The sequence below is a fragment of the Amblyomma maculatum genome, chromosome 11, assembly GCF_055883805.1.
Source record: "Amblyomma maculatum isolate TAMU_Amacu chromosome 11, ASM5588380v1, whole genome shotgun sequence".
In the NCBI taxonomy this organism is placed as follows: Eukaryota; Metazoa; Arthropoda; class Arachnida; order Ixodida; family Ixodidae; genus Amblyomma; species Amblyomma maculatum.
In genome coordinates this window covers 61,471,232-61,491,469 of record NC_139354.1, presented here as the reverse complement: position 1 = coordinate 61,491,469, position 20,238 = coordinate 61,471,232, and the positions used below count along the sequence as shown (strand labels likewise).

The following is a 20,238-nucleotide window of genomic DNA, read 5'->3' as shown; positions in this document are numbered from 1 at the left end:
AAGCCGGAGCCTTGTTGGCACTGCACTGTTGATTCGAACGCTACCCCCGTCGCTTTGGTTTACGGACGTTGCTTACGGTCTTGGTGCTCCAATAAACACCTTACAATATATATAATTACATACATATATAAATAAATAACATTATGCAAATTGTCACTGAAAAATTTGAGAAACCGCTTTCGGTCCTTCAACGTGTGTTTATTGCAAAACTACGGTTTTATATCACTGTTAATAATGAAAAAGGCGCAGGCTGGTTCTAGGTTTGGTTTCTAGGGATTAACCTCCAAAAACGAATAAGGCTATAAGAGACGCCGGATGCGCAGATGTCGATGTTTAAGCTGCGCATGTGCTTGTCTAACCTTTTATGAATTTTAATTTTTTATACAATATATTGCAATATCCAATAAGGCTGAAGTAAGCAGTACTATAGAGGAAGTATTTAACTCTTTTAACCCATTTAACCCATGTAATCTCATCGACTTACCCTGAGAGACTGAGGGAAAACAGTTACCCCGATGGCATAACGGGTTTTAAGAGAACAATTTACACGCGTATGAAATTACAAGAGTCCTCCGAGTTTGACAAGTTGCCGGTGTATACCGTGTAGAGGGCACGGCCGCGGCATTGATTGATCGGCAGTTGCTGGGACATTGCGAGACTACCTGTTACAACATGAGTAGTTCCTAGGCAGCATCTTGCTTGGCGGTTGGTTCAAAACCCATCGTGTGGCACCCCTCGGTAAAATCGGGTGCTCGCGTACCCCGACCAGGTGCCCGGTTTCAGGCGCGTGTGTGTTTATGCGCGCGCGCGCGTAAAGAAGCTCTGTAAACCTTGCTGCGCCCTTCGCGTGCCAAATCTAGTTTCGAACGACATCGCAGCCTGCAAAGGTGGTTCCTCTTCGCCTTGCTTATCGCTTCAAACCTTTTTGCAGCGGCAATAACTTCAGTAACATTTTTAATAAAAGATCGCTTTGCAGTCACTAGGCCCAAATATCGCCGGTCATGGTGCGCAACAAATACGCAGAGACAGAAATTTGCCCAAATAATCTTATTGCATGTTCAAATATTTAAATTGCGGCCAGAAGAAATAATGTTTCGTATTCTCACAAGTAAACAGCCTTAAGTGTCCTGGCCATGCTTTTAGAGTACAGGTCTTCTGGCGCCCATTCCTTGCTTGAGCGGCGTTGCACTGTAGGTATTGTAATCTGTGAGCAGCTATGACTGGTACTGGAAGCCAACATATCCACCGTTGGCACTGGTCAACATTGAGTGACCTACCGCAACCAGCCATGGCCACCTTCAACACAGGCATCTAGGACAGAATGTTGATTTGCAGGGTCGGGTCAAGAGTGACTTCCACGCGCTATCGACGGTCGACGTTTTGAGATTATACTATGATAATCAATATAAACAGAAAAGGTTAAGCGCGTGTTACTATGGTGTTCTGATTGTTGGAGAATTTTGGATTTCTTTTTATCATAGACTGCGGGCATTGATCACTGACCATCGCGTACGCCGGAACCATCTTGTCTGTGGAGATTCCGTCGGTTGTCGTTCGGGCAACCTTCGCAAGCTTGATTCTACATTGTGGCAGCGAGCAGTTCATTTCTTTTGTTGCAGTGGTCCAGAAGTGAAATGTTCCGGGCGCAAAGTAATTTATACAAAACAATTCCATGCATCGTGACATCAACGAAACCTTAAGACGGTGGATGGGTGGCAAAAGACGTCTCCTGCACGGACGACACGCGAGTGGAATCTACTAGTGGGAATACCGCCGCTTGTGATCGTAGAATGTGGACCAAGCCCGGAACCGCAGGAGACAACTGGGACACTCGAAAGGCCTCTCGTTGCTATGGATTTGCATGTGTTTGCTGAGGTGGTCTCTTCGTTTGAAGGCTGCGGGGCACACCTCACAGGCGTAGGGCCTCTCGCCGGTGTGGATCCTCACGTGCCTGGTCAGCATCCACCTGGGTTTATTGCAACGGAGTAGATAATCAGCGGCGCAGCGCGGGACATGAAACGACGAGTGTTTATGGCGAGGCGCTCGGGTTACACAGTGCTGGAGACGGACAGCTGGAACGACTTGGATAGCGCTTGGCAGAAACGTGGGTTTAGCCAGCAAAATATGAGTTATGGAGAAGACAAGCCTGCGTACTTTTGCCGGAGTGCTCCTCTCCCACACGCGCGTAAAATAAATATTCAGTCCATAAAATTTGTTATTTAAGGTAATGACGCCTTCTGAGATTATATTTAATATGAAAAAATGTATTCCTCTTATCCTCGCCCCCACTTTGCGGAGCCATGGTTTCTATTCAGAACGTACGTTTTCAGCATGACGCCAGTCACGACGTATGTACTACGTGTGCATTTCCAGCGTTCCCAAGTCGGATAAAGGCCTCTAAGAAACTTGCACAGGGGATGTCGTATTTTCCTCCCGTTATTTATTTGAAGAAACTCTACGTTATAAACTATTAGATCCATATTATAAAGTTTACAATTTTTAGTGATTACTGAGTTTGCAAAATGGTCTCGGACTCTTCACTGAGTTTTTCTTGATACTAGGTATTTCGTGCTTATTGAACGCCTGAATGTTTTAGCTGCGTCTACAAGGGGCACCTTTTACACACTAAAGTTTGCGCTTAGTCGCCGATGTATGTCGAGATGGAAAGCCATAAAGTTGATCTGACAATCACTAAGACATCCAAATTAACCACCAAGAAACGCTGGACAATCTGCCAAAAGTGGTTACTCGGCGCGGGTTGTGTATTTCTTCACAGCGAAGTGCATGAAAGCAGAGCATGGCGAAGGTGTGTTAGCCATGCCTTGAGAAATGGGAAGATAGAATAAATTAAACGTTGAAGGGTAAATTTTTATTAAATGTGCTCTCACTAAGGACTGTGCCTTTGAGTCCGCCGTATGGCTCATTATTGTTGCCAGCTTTTTAAATTCCATTCAAGTGAAAGCGGCCGCTCCAGCTGTCCCCTGATCAGCTGTAAATTTGGAATTGAACAGATAGCACAGGAGAACATCTTTTAGCTCCGGAGGAATCCTCCTGTGTTGCTTGCATCTGCAAAAGGCCATGCGTCGAACGAGAACCTAATGCGCGACAGCGGACAGGGGACGCTTCCATGTGAGTACACCGCCCTTTCTAAAAGAAACATCAAAATGTACTGGGCCATTTCTACTAAAAATGTGTATGATGAGAGACTTATACAATACGATGGCGCAATAGTGTGGAATAAAATTTCTGTCGACCTGAGGAATGACCAATATTTCTATAAAAAGCTGAAAAACCATTTAGTTCAGTTCAGTCGTTCAGTCGTGTCCGACTCTTCGTGACCCTATGGACCATATCACGCCACGCTTTCCGGTCTCTCACTATCTTCCTAACATCACATAACTTCTTCTGCAGCGGCTCGAGGATGCCATCTAACCATCGCGTTCGCTGCCTACTCCTTCTCCGGCGACCCTCAACCTTTCCCAACATCAAATCTTTCTCCAGCGATTCCTCTCTTCTCATCAGATGACCAAAGTAGCTGAGCTTTAACTTTAGAATTTGACCCTCCAATGGGCAGTCAGGGTTTATGGTCGACAATATCGACTGATTTGATCTTCTGGCCGTCCAAGGAACTCTCAAGAGTCTCCGCCAGCACCACAATTCAAACGCGTCAATTCTTCGGCGGTCAGCCTTCTTCACAGTTCAACTCTCGCATCCATACATCACAGCTGGAAAGACCATAGCACGAGTTATACGGATCTTGGTTGGCAGACTAATGTCTCTGCTCTTTACTAGGCGGTCGAGGCTAACCATGGCTCTCTTTCCCAGAAGCAGGCGTCTCCTAATTTCATGGCTGCAGTCTCCTTCCGGGGTAATCTTGGAGCCCAAGGAGAGAAAATCTGTCACAGCTTCCACTTCTTGTCCCTTGATGCTTCAGGACTTGATAGGGCAAGACGCAATGATGTTTGTCTTTTTAACGTTCAGTTTAAGCCCATACCTCTCACTCTCTTCTTGTATGCGCATCAGAAGTCTCTTGAGTTCTCCTTCACTTTCTACCATTAAAAACCATTACCTGTTGTTAAATTCCGAAGATTGTCCACCGTATTAGATGTACTTATATTTTTTTGATCTCTGTTATTGCGTCTGCGATGTGATCATTTTTAAAAGCCGTGATGTTGCTTCTGCTTTATCTCTACTAACTTCATGTGCTATTCCACCTTTAGTAGTGCCCTCTGTCTGTAAATATTATATATGATATTTTATTATTATTATTATATAGTTGCCTTTATAACCTAATAACTTTCATGACGACTGCTTGTGAATATACACTTTTATTCGTTGGACCCTCAACTAGACTTCGGCTATGGGTCCAAGCACTGGTCTGCAAATGTTTTTGTATTTATGCAGGAAATAAAACAAACTTCAAACTTCAAACACTGAAAACTCTGGAGCGCGGTAATCCTTGGACCATCTGACATGATTCTTAATTGTAAATAGGCGACCGTGCCCTTTCTCCCTGTCGCTGACCTCTTTGATTTCCACTACCGCTTCCTCACTAACCATTCATTTCCGCCGCTCCAGTACAGGTGCTTCAGATATCAGATTGCAGATAACGGGGCCGGGAAACATCTTTTCCTTCCTTTTTTGATATCAAATAATAAATAACCGTGTACACTGTTGCGACACCACGGATGATGCACAATTACGATGCCCGAAAAACAATTGTCGCGAAGAAAATACAAATCATGATAAGGACCGCGTTGCATAAGGTTTAGTTTCGTCTATGTTAGTTTACATGAGAAGTTTAGTCGATACGAAAGCAAGAGGCGATTAGGGAGCAACGGAAAAATAATGTGACAGCTGGTACGGAGGCGATGTCGCGGCTAGCTACAGCCAACGCACCTTGTACGGCCGTACCTTGCACTCACTCAGAAGCAGGACGAGTACGCTTCGTCAGGCAAAAAAAAAAAAAAAGGCTGTGGTTTGACCAATGGCCATCCCGTATAGAATTGCGGAAGTGCTCTTCTCGTTGTTTTAGTGTCTCGGCTGTACACCCGGTTTCTCTCTTGTCTAGCCTTCTCCGATCTACTGCCCTTTGCCAGGCTGCAACTTCCGGATCCGACGAATTACGATGATTTGCTTGCCTAAGGCACTCAGTCTCTGATCGGCTCAACTTTTCCATGGCCGACTGCTCCGGTACCGGCGCGATGCCACGTATAAACACTCGCTCCGGCACACCGCAAGAGCAATGACATCATACTATTAGTGAAGTCAGATAGCGTAAAAAAAACAAAAACAAAAAAAAAAAAAACATTTCCCTAATAATTGACAGTTTAGTCAGTTTTGTCTAAACAACACGGGGTATGTGGTAAGGAAAGAATTAAGACATTCTAAGCAGTGCTATATCTCTGCAGCTACCGCTCATACCCGGTAGCAGCCAGACCCGGCAAGAATAGAAAAATATGAATAATAGCAATAATGCGGAGGGAAAAACTGCTGCCACTCCTAAACAGCAATAGTGAGGTAAAAGCAAATTTGCAACAAAACGGAAATCGGATTCCGCGTCACGAATATGAAATATATTAGCGACATAAATTACTTTTCAAACATGCTCATGTCCTCTGACGAAGAATGCGCGGTAAACAAAATATTATGATTTTGGCATAAAATCCTCTGACTTAACACAAAAAATTAAATGCGATATGCTAAGACAGGGTGGTCCTGCGCCTGGTAATTTCGAAAGTAGTGATGACGAAAACTTGATTGTGAAGGAGCATAGTAGTTCTGGGAATATAAAAATAGAAAGACATCGAGTTCTGCGCATGCTTACGAATTAGAAATTTAAACACTTGGTTCATCAGTGAACATTACATAATGACTGACGACATGATGGAGTGCCTATATGCAACCAGTAATACACGCTGATAACTTTGAACTGCTGATGCCCTGCTTCAAGTCGAAGCATCACTGGACGCAATACGCAATGCACACGCTGGGAGTCAGTTAACTGCACGAATGATACACACTTTTTGGTAGTCGAATATGGGCAGTACGGGCAGCAGCATTGTCTTGGTGAGGGCCGGGAGTCGTGCCTGTTGAGGTGCTCAACGCCACGTTGTGCCGATGAAGTGAAGCATTTCCCCAGGGAAACACAGGAAGCCGCCTCACGCTGGCCGTCCGCATCGGTGTCCGGCCCTTTTACGAAAGACAAAATAAACCTCACTAAAAGGCAGCTCAAGGTTAGGCACAATTTTCCCTATAAAGTCTAATCCCTCGACCTCCCCCCCCCCCCCCCCCCCGCCTCAATTATACGTCGATAATATCGCCAAAAATAGCATGTTTCCATGTTCGTCAGATACTCAGTGCCCACTGCTCCAGAGGCCATGGTTAAGTCGCATAACACATTTGCTGTGTAATATGAAGCGATATTCAGTGATATGCTGTTGGTAAAGCCAAGTATTTCCCCCCAGTTATTCATACCTCTAGCAGATCTTCTCTAGATCTCTAGATTTGCGATAGATCGCTAGTGGAGCTCTCTTTGAGTTCTGAACAAAACTATTGATGCCTCGGCGTCCAAATGTCGCCCTCCATCCAAAAACAACAGTGATGGTTACAGCTGTGCATGTGCCCGCCTCTATTCTGACCCATCTGGCTACGCCCACATTCCAAGCCTCAGACGCCAAAGCAAGCAGCAGCAATGTAGTGCAACGCTGGTAGAGGCTTTTGTAACATTGAAAACTCCAGAAATGGGCATGAAAATAGAGCAGTGTGAAAAGATGATGCGGTAATCGCGGAGCTCCCTTTTTTAGTTAGTCCATGCCACAAGTTGCTCCCCCTGTCGCCAAGAACCCACTCGTTCTTAACTAATGTTGATTGCTTGCGATGATCGCAAGAAACACGAGCGTTTCATTTTCCGTTCATTAAATACTGGTAAGCTGTCTCGAATTAGCCGAGCCGGTAATGTGCAGTTACTTTAGGAGCTCCACGTTTTTCCTACCTGGACCCGTTAGTGTCCTGTCATCTCTGGGAGATGAGTGGTGTAATCATTTTCAGTGAAGGAATCCGAAAGCTTATTCACGGAAGTGAGGGAGTACGGGCGGTAATATCATATTTATAGCGCTTTATTGTGTCAGTCATCAACATATGTGCTATCGGGACAAAAATATCGGACGCAGATATATAGCTAGGATAAAATGTCTTCACAATCCTCTGCTGGCTGAAAACTATCTCACCCGATAATTTGGGCGCATGAAAAATCATGCTTGCGAATTTCTGTGTGTTGTCAGTGAAGATATCGACTGACCGTAATGTCTAAAAGTATTTTAACTTACGGATATCTGGCAGATGACCAGGTTTATTGTCACCTTGGTTGTCGATTTCATGCTTATTGGAGTCCATTGCTTCGACTTTGATGGCCTAATCAAGGAGTCAGCGGAAAAAAAGATGAGAGATGCTTATATACATGCAATTATTTATACTTTAGATAGCTTGAGAATAGATAGCACTCGAAGGTTCAACGTTTAGAACTGTCACGTCGCCTTAATAGAGCCAGTTCTACAATAGCAGCGGCTGTAGGTTCCTATGGTCATATATTAATACCTGCCTGCGTGGTTGTTATAGAAGTGCGATTTTTATAATGCGATAGAAAATGTGAACTAACGCACGGTTGTTCTGTGGCAGATGGAAGAAACGTACAAGGAAATAGCTTAAGAGGCTAGCACATGAATAGAATTGAATAGAAGTGGATTTCTAAAGTTTTTATAGTCAAGCAAAAAAGGAGTAGTGCTGGCGTCTATCAGCTCAAAAACAGAGCTGTTTCTTAAGAAAGCATTAGAAGTCCGAAAAATTGTGGTTCCTTGAGCGATCGATATGTAGATCTGTAGGCTTACTGTGGCGTGGTGCTGTTCAGGGCACTGTGGATGTTTCGACTTTCGGAACGGCGAAGTCGAACGGTCCATGGTACTGAAATGGGGCTCGCCTTAAGGGATGGCAGAGCGCGAACCAAGGCATAAAGACGCTATTTTTGGGGGGATCTTTGTAGAAAGCCTCGCCTGAGTTCCAGTTCGGCCTGCCAGGACGGTGTGCCAGGACATTCCTTGCTTTAAGCGAAGGCCGATAACGAGCCTGCAGGACGACGGGACGCCCCTTTGTCTCCCTAGCTGGTGCCTGCTACTCAAAGACGGCTTCAGTTAACGATGGCGATGCTGCTGCTCCATCATGACGGTGATTTTCGCTGAAAAAAAAAGCAAACAGATTTTGGGAAAATAGAAAAAACGACTACTAAGATGGATAGCTGCACCCAGTTATTGACGGATAGGATTGAGGGCAAATTATATTGCGAGAGCCATACTACGCCAGGTTTCGGCCCGTCGCGTAGTCCCGGGAAGGGCCACGTTTGCCCTTGAACAGCAGCGAAGAAGGAGAAGAAGAAGAACGCTCGGTCATCGGCAGCTCACATCATCGGTTCGCATCTCTCCACAAAATTTTCTTAGCAACTCCCCTTTCGAGGTTAGGCCTTCCACTAACCATTCCAGTTCTCCTCTCCTTCGGAGCAAGCGTCACGGGATATGCCTTGAAACCAGTTAGCGATTTCATTCATGATTACATAATTTAAACAGGTAGATTCCTATGCTAGGTACGATTTCATTACCTTATCTTTTCCTTTTTATTTTTTCCAAATTCTAGTTAAAGATCCATATTTATCTGAATACTCCAGTCCTTGAACATAATTATTTACAGACTACAATGCACCCTGGCCAATCCCCCGCCGTGGGTATGTGCCATTTTGTCTCAGGTCATCATCATCATCATCATCATCATCATCGGCAGCTAATGCTTTCGCTCCTCATTTGGTTCAGCAGCATTGAACCCTTCTCATTTATATGTGGGCTGGTAGCTTACGCTATGGCGTCCTACTCTCAAAAGATGAGTTTAAGTGTCCCCAATAATGTAGCACACTGATAAGGCGTGATAAGGGAATAATGTAGCAGGCAAAAGAAGCTTCCGCCGTTGCTTTCACGATTCAACTGGTTGACCAGAATTAAACCACAACAAATTTTTTCTGAATTAAAATAGCCTCCACGAGATTCTCAAGTAGTACACTGATATCCTCATTTCGTGCCGCATGGCGAGCCCTTTAGATAAATTCCCAGATGATTATTACAATTCATGCGGCGAAGTATGCGTTAGCATTGTATTTCTGGTGTGTGCCTTTAAAATGACAATGAGAATGGACAAGCCGATAAAGTAGCAAATAACGTTATTTTTCTGAGCTCCTTAAAAATAACTTTCTCCTCATTTATTCTTTCTTCTGGCTCTTTAGAATCATTGTTCCGTGTATGGACACGGGAAACAAGCGCATGATCGCATGCTCTTTCTGCATTCCCTCAGCGGTGTTCACGTAGTAGTATTTTATTCTCTGATTATCTCTCGTACACGGAAACTCAAGAATAATTGCGTCTTTAACAGCTTTCCCACTTGAGCATGAAATTGCGCTCACTTTTCATCTCGCGCAAATGCGAAGCATTTTTTGTTGGGCGAGTTGGTACACGTTTATTATTAATTTATACAGCGTGAACAAGAAGACAAAGGACTAGATAAAAGGAAGCCACAGTACAAGCGCTGACTCACAACTATGCCTAAACCTTTACTTCAAGGCCCAGATAAAAACAAACGATGTGAAACAACCACTGGATTCACCGGCTGCAATACATTTCTGGTCTCCTATTGCCATGCATGTGAAACAATGAAGAAGGAGAATAAGTGCACTCCTATGTTTGACCAGGTTAGGATTTTGTATCGCCACAAAGAAAAGATGACGAGAGAGATGGTTGAGTCATATTTTATCTCAACGGACAATAAGTGTGTCAGCAAGACTTCTCTTGCTCTTTCAAGCAAAGAGACATCTTTGTGAGTGACTTTTTGTGCAGCAAGTGAACCCAGGGGTTGTTTCACGTGACTGTTTCGTTTTCGTCATGTTCATTTTTATCTGGGTCTTGGAGTAAAGGTTTAGGCATTGTTGTGAGTCAGCGCTTGTACTGTGGCTTCCTTTTATCTAGTCCTTGGTCTTTTTGTTCGCACTGTTTAAATTAATAATGTGCGAAGCATTTGTTGAAGAATTGGCTGTTAAAAACTAAAAAAATAATGTCAGTATTTTTGTCGGTGACTTTAATCTGTACATATACCCAATAAAACGCAGTAACACTCTTTTGAACAGAGTGGCATTGTGACTGTTATTTGCCAGAAAATAAAGTTTTGATTAGGCGTCTCTATAACTCAACGTCGAACGCATCAGCGCTGTGCAATATAGTGAGCTTATTGACATTGGTGCGTTCAACTGATACTGTGGGTACGAGGACATTAAGCTAACTGGTATACGCATCTGGTATTTGTATTTCGCTTTGAAATATTATGCAGACTCTCTAGAAATGTGGTTTGTTATAATTATTTATTTATCAGTTGATACGTATGGGATGTTTTGGTCCTCAAGTCTCTCAGTCATAGAATTTGTTTTATATTTTGGCGTGTTTTCTACATGCTGCATGGAAAGCGTTATGGTGATTTTTTCCTTTTGTGGCATTAGCGCTACGTCAGAAATAAAGTTCTAAATTTCGGTTATAGAAGCAGGATGTAACTCTTCCGCAACAACGATCTGCTTCAATTTACGAAGAAAGTTCATACAGACAATTTTTAAAATTTGTAAGCTAAAAGATTTCCTTGTATGCGACGGCCGTTTTGAGTCATCTGGCACGATTGTTTCTCGTGTCTCACACTTTAAATACCTTCATGTGTTTGCCCTTGCTCATGTTACTTCCGACGTCAAAATGCATCCATGGATAGCGAATTACTTTGTCAATGTTCTGTGAGTTCGCATATGCTAGTGATTGCGAGAAACTTAGCGAAAGCTGGTGTGCATCCCAATTTTACTGCCTTCCCCCTTTTTTAATGATATATCCCGGTCTGAAAACAGCTGACTCTCGCTTCATTCGGTGTACATCCTGGCACGTGTCGCAGGTTGTTTTCACATATATAGCAAAAACAAAGCACGCAGGAAACGATAGTCTCATGTTTGCATTCTATCTGCTTTCTTCGTACCGGCTGTTGCCTGGAATCGAGGCAATAAGCCCCAAATGCTTTCAGCGTGGACTTCCTCCATTCGTGTGACTGCATTGCTGCGAACGCAGGTATATATATATCAGCTCTGAAATCTTCGTTGCACAAAGAGTTGTTTTCGCATCGTGCGCATGTCCTATAGTGCAGCCTGTTTCTACCAAACATGACAACGAAAACCTTCCTCGTGGTAGCATTCGTTACAATCCTGCGGACTTCGAGTGCCTCTGAAGGTAAGAGTTTCTTACTTTTGTGGCGCTATGCACTATATCACGTCCGTGTTATATATGGCATAGTTATTCACTCTTTAAGCAATTGTTTGCTGTCATTCCGCATGTCCGTATGAATGTCGTGCCTTTACTGCTCATTGTTTTGTTCGAATTATTACTTCTTAGTTTCTTTATATACGCGCTCTCTCTCTCTCTCTCTCTCCCTGTTCATTGCATATTTTCGTTACTTCTCTGTACTACTTGTGCAGACACAGCAGCTGTATTTCATTGTGTGCCTGAATGGCCACTTATTTCACCGCCCTTTCGAACGAGAATTCCTTCTCACGCTTTTACTGCGGTTTAATTTATTTTTGTATGGCTTTTCTTGCTGTTAATTTTATTCGCGTTTTATGGAACTACCCACTCCTGCCGAAGGCCCAAGACAAACGCCCTCAGTATCTTGCAAATGAATTAAATCATAGGATATAGAGCATTCTATTCTGATTGTTATGAGCTTTACTTACGAAAGGGGTGCATAAATTGCTATACCAGAATTATTTACTTTCAACCCTACCAATCCGAACTAAAGAGCAATAAATCCCACTTACTTATCGTAAAATTGAATTTTGATAGAAATATCAGTGGTGAGTGCCTGATGTGTAGCTGCTATCGCCAGGTATTTTATTTATTTTAGCGTGTTCCTATGATAAAGTAATTTTGACACTCTTGGTATCTGTGAAAAAAAAGAATTCTTGCCATCACGAGACAAACGGTTTGAGTAGGAGGTTTTGAATTTTTAGTTTTTTTCGTTCACCTTGTCAGTAGTGATAATCAAAGCATGATATTGATGTGAGCATTAAGATACACATGGATTCCAAGAGGTAAAAGAACTGTTCAAACGGGAATCATCAATCTGGCACAGCTCAATGCCTAGGGTTCAATCAATTTTTGCTGGTAATAAGCAGAACCGTGGTGAAATTTAAGCTTCTCTGTGACTCAGTTTAGGTTTAACGAAACTTTCACTTAAACCTTGGCGAGTCCCTTACGATAAAAAGAATCTAATCTTGCCTTGTGCGAACATCGTTGCTCTTAATCATGAGCGAGGAAGCACGACCTTGAATGCAATATTGGTACAATGTTGCCAATGTATGGCTCTACATACCCTATACCCTCCGCAATATTGTCGCAATGGTTAGCGCTGCCTGGGCAGCGTAGCAAGGTGCTAGGAAACATGCATTCTCAATTAAACCAATTAAAATTCCTGATGCTGCTTACAGGTTGGGACACCTTTTTGTTCCCAAGGCACTCGGCGACACATAGGAATGTCGGACTTGAATATCTGTAATAGTTGAATGCCGATGGAAACTCTTTCTTTTGAAGGTTCTGCAGAAACCAGTTAGAAAATAGTGATGGCGTCTGCACTTTGCTGCGCAAGAATTCTGGCACCCTGCGGTTATTATGATTTAGGCAATGTAAGCTTTCAAATGAAGACGAGTTTTAACGACGATGTTTTAACCTTTCTCAATGCCATCATTGCAATTTTCGCAAGTGTGTAGTAAAAAAGAGTATCATGTGGCATATTTCAAATAACATTGTTGAGTACATTTTTGCTGCTAACGACTCGTTTTAAAGAGAGCTGCGAGATTACCGAAAATGTAAAACCAAAATCCAAAGCGCGAAATTGTTTGACAAACTGCAGTAAAATAAAAAAGAGACTGTATTTCGGTTACGTTTACTCGACACCTGGCATGGAATAACATGATTTAAAAGGGCATGCTTATAACTACGCTCAAAATGACTGTGCGGGAGCAAGGAATGCATTTTGCTTCCTTTGCGCGGTATCACTGCGGACACTTGTTAACACCTTGTGCGCACTTCTGCATTTTGGTATTGCAGCACCATGCCTGACTGTTACTCTGCCGGACTTCCTTACGACAAACAGGGTAAGGCCTCGAATCCACCTTACTTCATGTCGCTTCTGTTACACTGCGCATAAAAAACATAGATTTACACCTTACTTTCAATAAGGAAGTCAACATGGCATGTACGATTTCCATCTGAAGATAATGTCGCTGTCTCCGCAGCTTACGTTACTTTAAAGGAATAAAATCAAACCACCCTTTTCACAGTTGAATGCAAAAATTGACGGCTACAGTTTCTACAGTTTTACATTTAAATAGAAGTGAATTCGCGAAGGAAATAGGAGTACAGCAGAGCCTAAATATTCTTGCTAAAATTCATTTAAAGTTGAGGAAAAAAGGAACGCTAATTTTTGCAAGAAAGCGACGCCTCCTAATTCCCAGAAGCTTCACACGGGAGTTTGTAGCCATTATATCTCACGACGCAGATGCTATAAACTAAAACACGCGCCTAGGAGAAAGCGCACATATCAATATCACAGCAGTGCGCAACAACCTTTTGTGTTTGGTGCTCGCACTGATTGTAAGTTTATATTTTATTAATAAGTGTCCTCTGGGTGAGCACATTCGCTGTAAAACTTTGGAAGAGAACAAATGGCTTTCAACCTATTGTGGTACTGCAGAAAATTTACTTTGAAAATGTACTTTGAATACGTCCTGTGCCATTGCTGAAACTTAAGAAAAAATATGGAATAATTACGTCTTTTCATTACACTAACAAGAGGGATAAGATTAAATCCGAAATTCCGGGAGTACCGGTCACAATACATATCGGCTGTATAGGACGAAACTTCACGCATGCTTAAAAAAATGAATGGAATCCGCAAAACTATTCCTTTTGGTGTATTTATACAAAGTAAATAAAGAGTGATAAAAGTATCAGCTGCAAGACATACAAGTTGCTTGCAATTTGACTTTAAGTACATATATGCGTTCTGGTATTTGCTCCTGTGATTATTTTTGTAGCCCTACAATTAAAATTTCATAACTTATTGGTTGTAGCAAGCGAAGAATAATCAATCTCTCAGTGCTCTGCGATCACCTTTTTGAGTTTGGAACTCACCAACATGCAAGAAATAAAACGAGAACGATCATATCATTTGCCCCTTTACCGCACCTGTGAATTGCAAGAATGCAGATCACTTCGAGAACTTAACCGGCATATGTACTCTTTCTGGGAAAGCATGGTGCGTGCCCATATTTAAATATTGTAACTTGACTGACGCATTGTTACTTTTTATCAGACAAAATGTACCGACGCCCAGCCCACCGACATCTGCGCACCTTTCAACGTAAGTCACCTATACATGTTGTTCTTGTCGAATCTTCCCGTATACTGCTCCCCCTGGTGGGGTACTAGGTTTGAAGTTTAATCAATGTCTCGAACTTCTATAGTCCAGGAAGGGTCGTCGCTTTTCTGTCCCTAAGGGAATGGGTAGCATTCAGCAAGGTTAGTTGTTTAAAGAAATATTAACTTTTTTTTCACTTTTTGAGGAAATGAACGTCTCTAACTGAGCTCATAATATTCTGCACACTTCTTATCATACGCTTCTATTCTACTTGTCATATCTCCACTTCGGTTGGGGAGAATATTCTAGCTATATAACACATTTTTTTTTTCATTTAAGCTTATAACTGTGCATATTATGTGGACAGGGATGGAAAGGAGACACAGTCCGCTTGTGTCCTGTTATGCCTCGGTGTCGCGCGTTGCTGAAAACAAGCATGAAAAACAAACGGACCACGCCTTTATACACTCGTGTTCTTTGAATCTGCCTTTTTGTTTTGGTGGGTCGAGAGCTAATAGCATGTTTGACAACTTATGGTTAAATAAAAAAAGTATTATATACTTTTCCTGCTCTTTAGGATAACGAGACACAGACAGTGAGGGACCTGTTAAATGTAAGTAAACGGATTTTTTTCTGACGTCATGGAGAAGATTGCTTCGATTATGGCGTGTTCAGTGGTTTTCAGGAGATAGAGATATCTTTAGCGAATAAGGAGCACGAGTCGATACTCACCATTATCTACTTTTCAGTGCACTTCCTACGACCTTGAGTACAAGGTGATATACCTGACGGCTGTGATGCAGGACGCCGTGGCAGCAACTCTGCCCATCGAGCGCCGCAACGACAGCTGGAGTATGTATTCGTGAAAATTTCTCCTCTGCCATTATATTAAAGTTGTTCAGTGCTACCAAAGCACCATGAAAACGTCTAAGATTTACACGCAATGCTAATTGGTACATGACCGCAATCTTAAACAGTGCGCAAAGAGTATCATCAAGGTGATATGGGACGAGCGAAAATGCATTACTATTGCGATACTCTGTAATTCGAAATTTGGTGCAGATGCTACGTGCCTTGATTTTGCCCTACATTGAGGCAAACAATTTTAGTGCCATTTATGAAATCACATCTACATAGCACACTTTAATTTGTAAACATAAATGTTCAAGTTACACTCATTTAGAAGTTTTTCATAGTGATGAAGGAAACCTTGGGGTCGAAGAAATGGATGGAGATATATGTTTTATACGCTGCGCCGATGGCTGATTCTAAAAGATGAAGTCTTACAAGAGTTTCACGAAGAGGCTACACCAATGACAGGAATTACGCGGGAGAGGAGTGGAAGTTTTTGGGATACTAGTGGTATGAAATCCTTGTTCCTCTTTAAATCTAGATTGAAGTTCCCCATTATTAACATTGGTGCGAACCTAAGGCAGCTAAAACAAGCAAGCCGGTGTCGAAATTGTCATTACACAGTTAAGGTATTTCATCTGAAGTACCAGCGACACATACGGGCTCTGCAAAAGGAACCTTGCGTATATGGTTTGCCACTTCCGTCTTTCTGTTGTGGTTTCTGCGAGCGCCACAGTAGCACCAGTTGTCTATAATTTCGTGAGGCTTCTTGAGCTACTGCATTAAGGCATACCTCAGGATCTCCACGCTTCCCTTTTCCAACCAGTCTGAGAAGTTAATGTTCCGTGTCACCATGAAAAGTTGCCTTGCACTGAGCAAAGTTTTCTGCCCCAGGTTGGCTTTTGCCACTTGCATTAGAATACCCACCTTAGGTATACCATCCCAGGACGCGATAACGTAGGACGCGATAACGTTAAGAGTTCTTACCAACGCTGCCATTCACCTGGCCGTCAAAGACGTCTGTGCTCTAGGCGACAACGGCAGGTTCCAGGAGATCGCAAGCAACCAAACCACAGAAACAACAGGACAGTGGCAAGAAGACAACACAAGACATTTGTCTGTCGTTTCTTCGGTTTGGTTCCTTACGGTAAGGTTTCAACTGTCCTACAATCACTCTCTATTAGGTTTCAGTAGGACGAATAGAATTTTGCGCCAAGAAGTTCATCAGTGCCAACAGTAATATAATGGCCCTCCGGGCGACGTTGTAGCTGCCGACCACTTACGGCGATGACGTCCGCCGCCCCTGAAGCCACGAATGGATGCAAAAGAGCTGAGCTTCAAAAAGCTGATAAATCCTAATTATGCCGACCAGTATTAGCGCTTTTAATTTTTTCGAAGAAAACAGAGCAAGCGCTTTCCTTTGACTTTGGATGCCTATTTTCTACACCTCATTCAACTTTCGCTTTTGTTATGTTACAGCGTGTAAATCTTTACGATGGTAACTGAGGGGGGAGGCGAAAGGCTGAAAAATTCCCCCTTTTTGATCATCACATCACTCGAACTTACACAACGTTTTTTCCCTTGAAAGAGAAGACGCGCAGGGAAAGGTCTATGCAACCCCTTACATTGGCTTTCGGCTGTGTAATGTCGAAATGTATACAGCTAACCACCTTTTTGCTGCCATGTAAGTTTCTAACTACTCTGGAGCGCGTGGACGATAGTTCTTTCACTTAAAATTACAATATTTTCCGGACACCTTTATAAGCGCTTCGCTTCCGACATTGCTGAGCGTGTGTTCATCCACAACAGACACTAGACTAAGGCCGTGTTAGTTTCGGGTGATGCCACAGGGGCTACCTTTGTATCTCAGCAAATATTGCCGTCTTTAAACCAATTCTGACGCCTTGACTAAGTAAAGAAAACTAGTAGGTCAGAAACAAAAAAAAAAACGAAAAACGTGTGTAGGTCCATGCAAAATAATAAATATGCAAGGGAGAGTAACAAAGAGAGCTAAGGCAGGCAACTTAACCAAAAAATGGTCAGAATTTCTGTTGCTGCATTGAGGTTATAGTGGGTTAGAGTAGGTAGAGGGACATAGTAAGGATTTAAGGAACTGCTTGTATGAAAACGACAACGCACCTCGCCAGCAGAGGCAGAGTGCTTGGAATTTAACCGGGCGGTCAGTGCGGCCACAGTCCTAGGTCTATGCTCTCAGCTTGCTCCATACGCACAGCACACTGTTTGATTTTCAGCCCTGAAAGGAGACAACTCAAATAAATATCTATTTCGATAAGCAATAAAAAAATTGTCCCTTTCATGTCTGATTTTCTTTTTGCGTGAATGTTTGAAATTGTAAATTTTCGTTTTGCATTCATGTGCCCATCCTGCGAATATCCCTTGTCGTATTGCAGAATAAATAAATAAATAAATAAATAAATAAATAAATAAATAAATAAATAAATAAATAAATAAATAAATAAATAAATAAATAAATAAATAAATAAATAAATAAATAAATAAATAAATAAATAAATAAATAAATAAATAACATTTGTACTTAACGGTTTGGCTGACGGCATCAGTGGCATAGAGAGGAATGACAGGAGAGTTCATAAGCGAGCACACAAAAAGTGAATGTATCATTTTCGAATGTATAAGTGGAAACTTTCGTCACAGAATTGGCACCAGGACCCTTTTATATTTCAGTGACCGGTTGTGTAACAGAGCTGGAGCAGGAAATAATAAAAAAGAACTCCTAATTTTCATCGTTATTTTCAGTGAATGCACTAACGCCTAGAGTCGAAGTAATAATCAGAAAGTCTTCAAGCTGCCCTTGACTAACCATATGATCGAACTTTCGGGTCTGGATATGGTAACAGCGTCATAAAAGTGCTGCCAATTTCTGCTTTTTTTTTTTTTTTTTTTTTTCAGTTGAGACGGAGACTATTGTACGAATGTGTTCCTATGGAGTCCGTCTTCCGAAATCTCGGTATAATTTGACATGTGATGAATACCTATCCCTTGTGGAAGTCACATGCGAAGAACCAACTACAATCATCGTTCCCGATGTTAACGGTATGGGTGAGGTAAAAAACAAACACACACTTTCTTTTTAGTTTCTTCGTTTCCGGTCTTTATGCAGGGATCACTCGGTATGTTTGCAGGGAATGCAGATTATAAACCACCCCATGCCTCTTGAGAATGAGAATAAACTGACAGTAGCAATTAAAAGGTTGATCCTTGTTGATTTATCTGCGATTGAAACGCTCTTTCAGCTGAGTCAGGGTGCATCTTGGCTTATCTCTTTTGTAAAACATTATTGACTGAGTTGCAAAGGCTGAAATGACTTTATGTTTACTTCTTTGAAGTAGCAAGCGAAATTATTTAGCTGCGTACTCGAAGTACATAAGGATTTATAGTTTCTTCGCGTCATTAGAAGCCTTCTAATGCACCCATCACGGCAGCTTGAGAGGACATACATCACTATAACTGATAATGTGTCAATGCTGTAAGACGTATCGATGCAAAACCTTAGTTCGTCTATGAGTATTTTCGGTTTATGCTATTGAAAATTGAGAATAAAAGCGTAATGGTAATCTATCGCTTCTTTGAAGGATGTGATTGATTTTTACATTCTGACGGCTGTATTACGTGCTGATCGGTCAAAAGTCTGACTAAACAATTGCACTTGTAACGTCTTTTTTTTTTCTTTTTGCAACCTGCATGTCTGTTTAGCGCTCATTTTGAAATACCTTGTAAAAACATAAAACGTTCTTGCGCTTCAAAACGATCAATTAAAAAAGCGCTAAGTAAGCGGCCTCTAAAAGTTCAGAAGTCCTCAGAACTTTATCATTTATGCTAAATGTTTATGAAATGTTATATTAAATGTTTAAATGTTTGTCACTCGATAAACAATCGCGATGCACGAGCCTATTCGAGGTTATCAATAATATATGTACTTTGGTGAGCTAACAGGACCACATTCTAACATCTTGATATGTTGTTATTCAAGTGTCTGGAAAAGAACGCTGTGCCAGATCTCTGCACGGACGGAGATGAGGTCACTGTAAGTATTCCCCTTGGAGCTTTGGTGGCCCTGACTGGGTTGGCCCGATCTCCTAAATTAGCTGCGTTTTTTTTTTTCCACAGCGTTGTATAATTGCGATATGTCTTTCTTCGTAATGGGTTAATAATATTAAAATTTAAAGCAACCGTAGCGCCGAAATTGTAACTCTGTTTCCACGCGAGAGTTGACCAGATTTTTCTTGAAATGATTCTAGCCTCTTTCAACCTTTTACACATTGTTCGAAGTTGGCATATGTACTGTACGTATCAAAAAACAAAAACAAAAAATTCAACGCCATCACTAAATTTTTCACGGCCAATACCCACGGCCTTTCTTATCACGAAAATCGCCCATCTTTTGAGTTGTTTTCTTTTTATGGACAAGAGCTTGCCTGTTAAGGAAATATCTTTCCCTGCTGCCTGGTCTTGTGTTTGCTGTTGTTTAGATGCCCAAGGGGCAAGGACAGTCCTATTCAGGCAGTGGCTGCTGAAAGGTTTCTTTCATTTTCTAGTGTGACAGCGCGCGGGCTGTGGGACATAAAAGAATGTTGGCAGTGGCCTAATTACATCACGAATCAATTCCCCATTGGCTGAAGGGCCTCTTTTGAAGGGAGCGGCTGTTTGTTTCTTTTGTTGTATCCGACTGTAGGTAAAACATTATCTACAGATTACCTTCATTAACTATACCTACGTAATCCCCCCGCTCTGTTTTTTAATATGTCTGTTTCTGCATCTGTGGTTTCGAACTACACACTTGTCTTATTTTGTTATTTTATTCTCCGCTTGATTGGTCTAATG

General features: G+C 42.1%; 1 protein-coding gene across 1 annotated transcript; it reads left to right on the top strand.

Moving 5' to 3' along the window:
- The first annotated feature begins 1,851 nt into the window (after nt 1-1,851).
- Nucleotides 1,852-19,931, top strand: LOC146173929 (uncharacterized). The gene is made up of 6 exons (XM_084585301.1): nt 1,852-1,954; nt 13,212-13,258; nt 15,273-15,375; nt 18,307-18,461; nt 19,388-19,441; nt 19,887-19,931. The coding sequence occupies exons 1-6, from the start codon at nt 1,852-1,854 to the stop codon at nt 19,929-19,931; spliced, it is 507 nt and encodes a 168-aa protein (XP_084441427.1).
- Nucleotides 19,932-20,238: the final 307 nt, after the last annotated feature.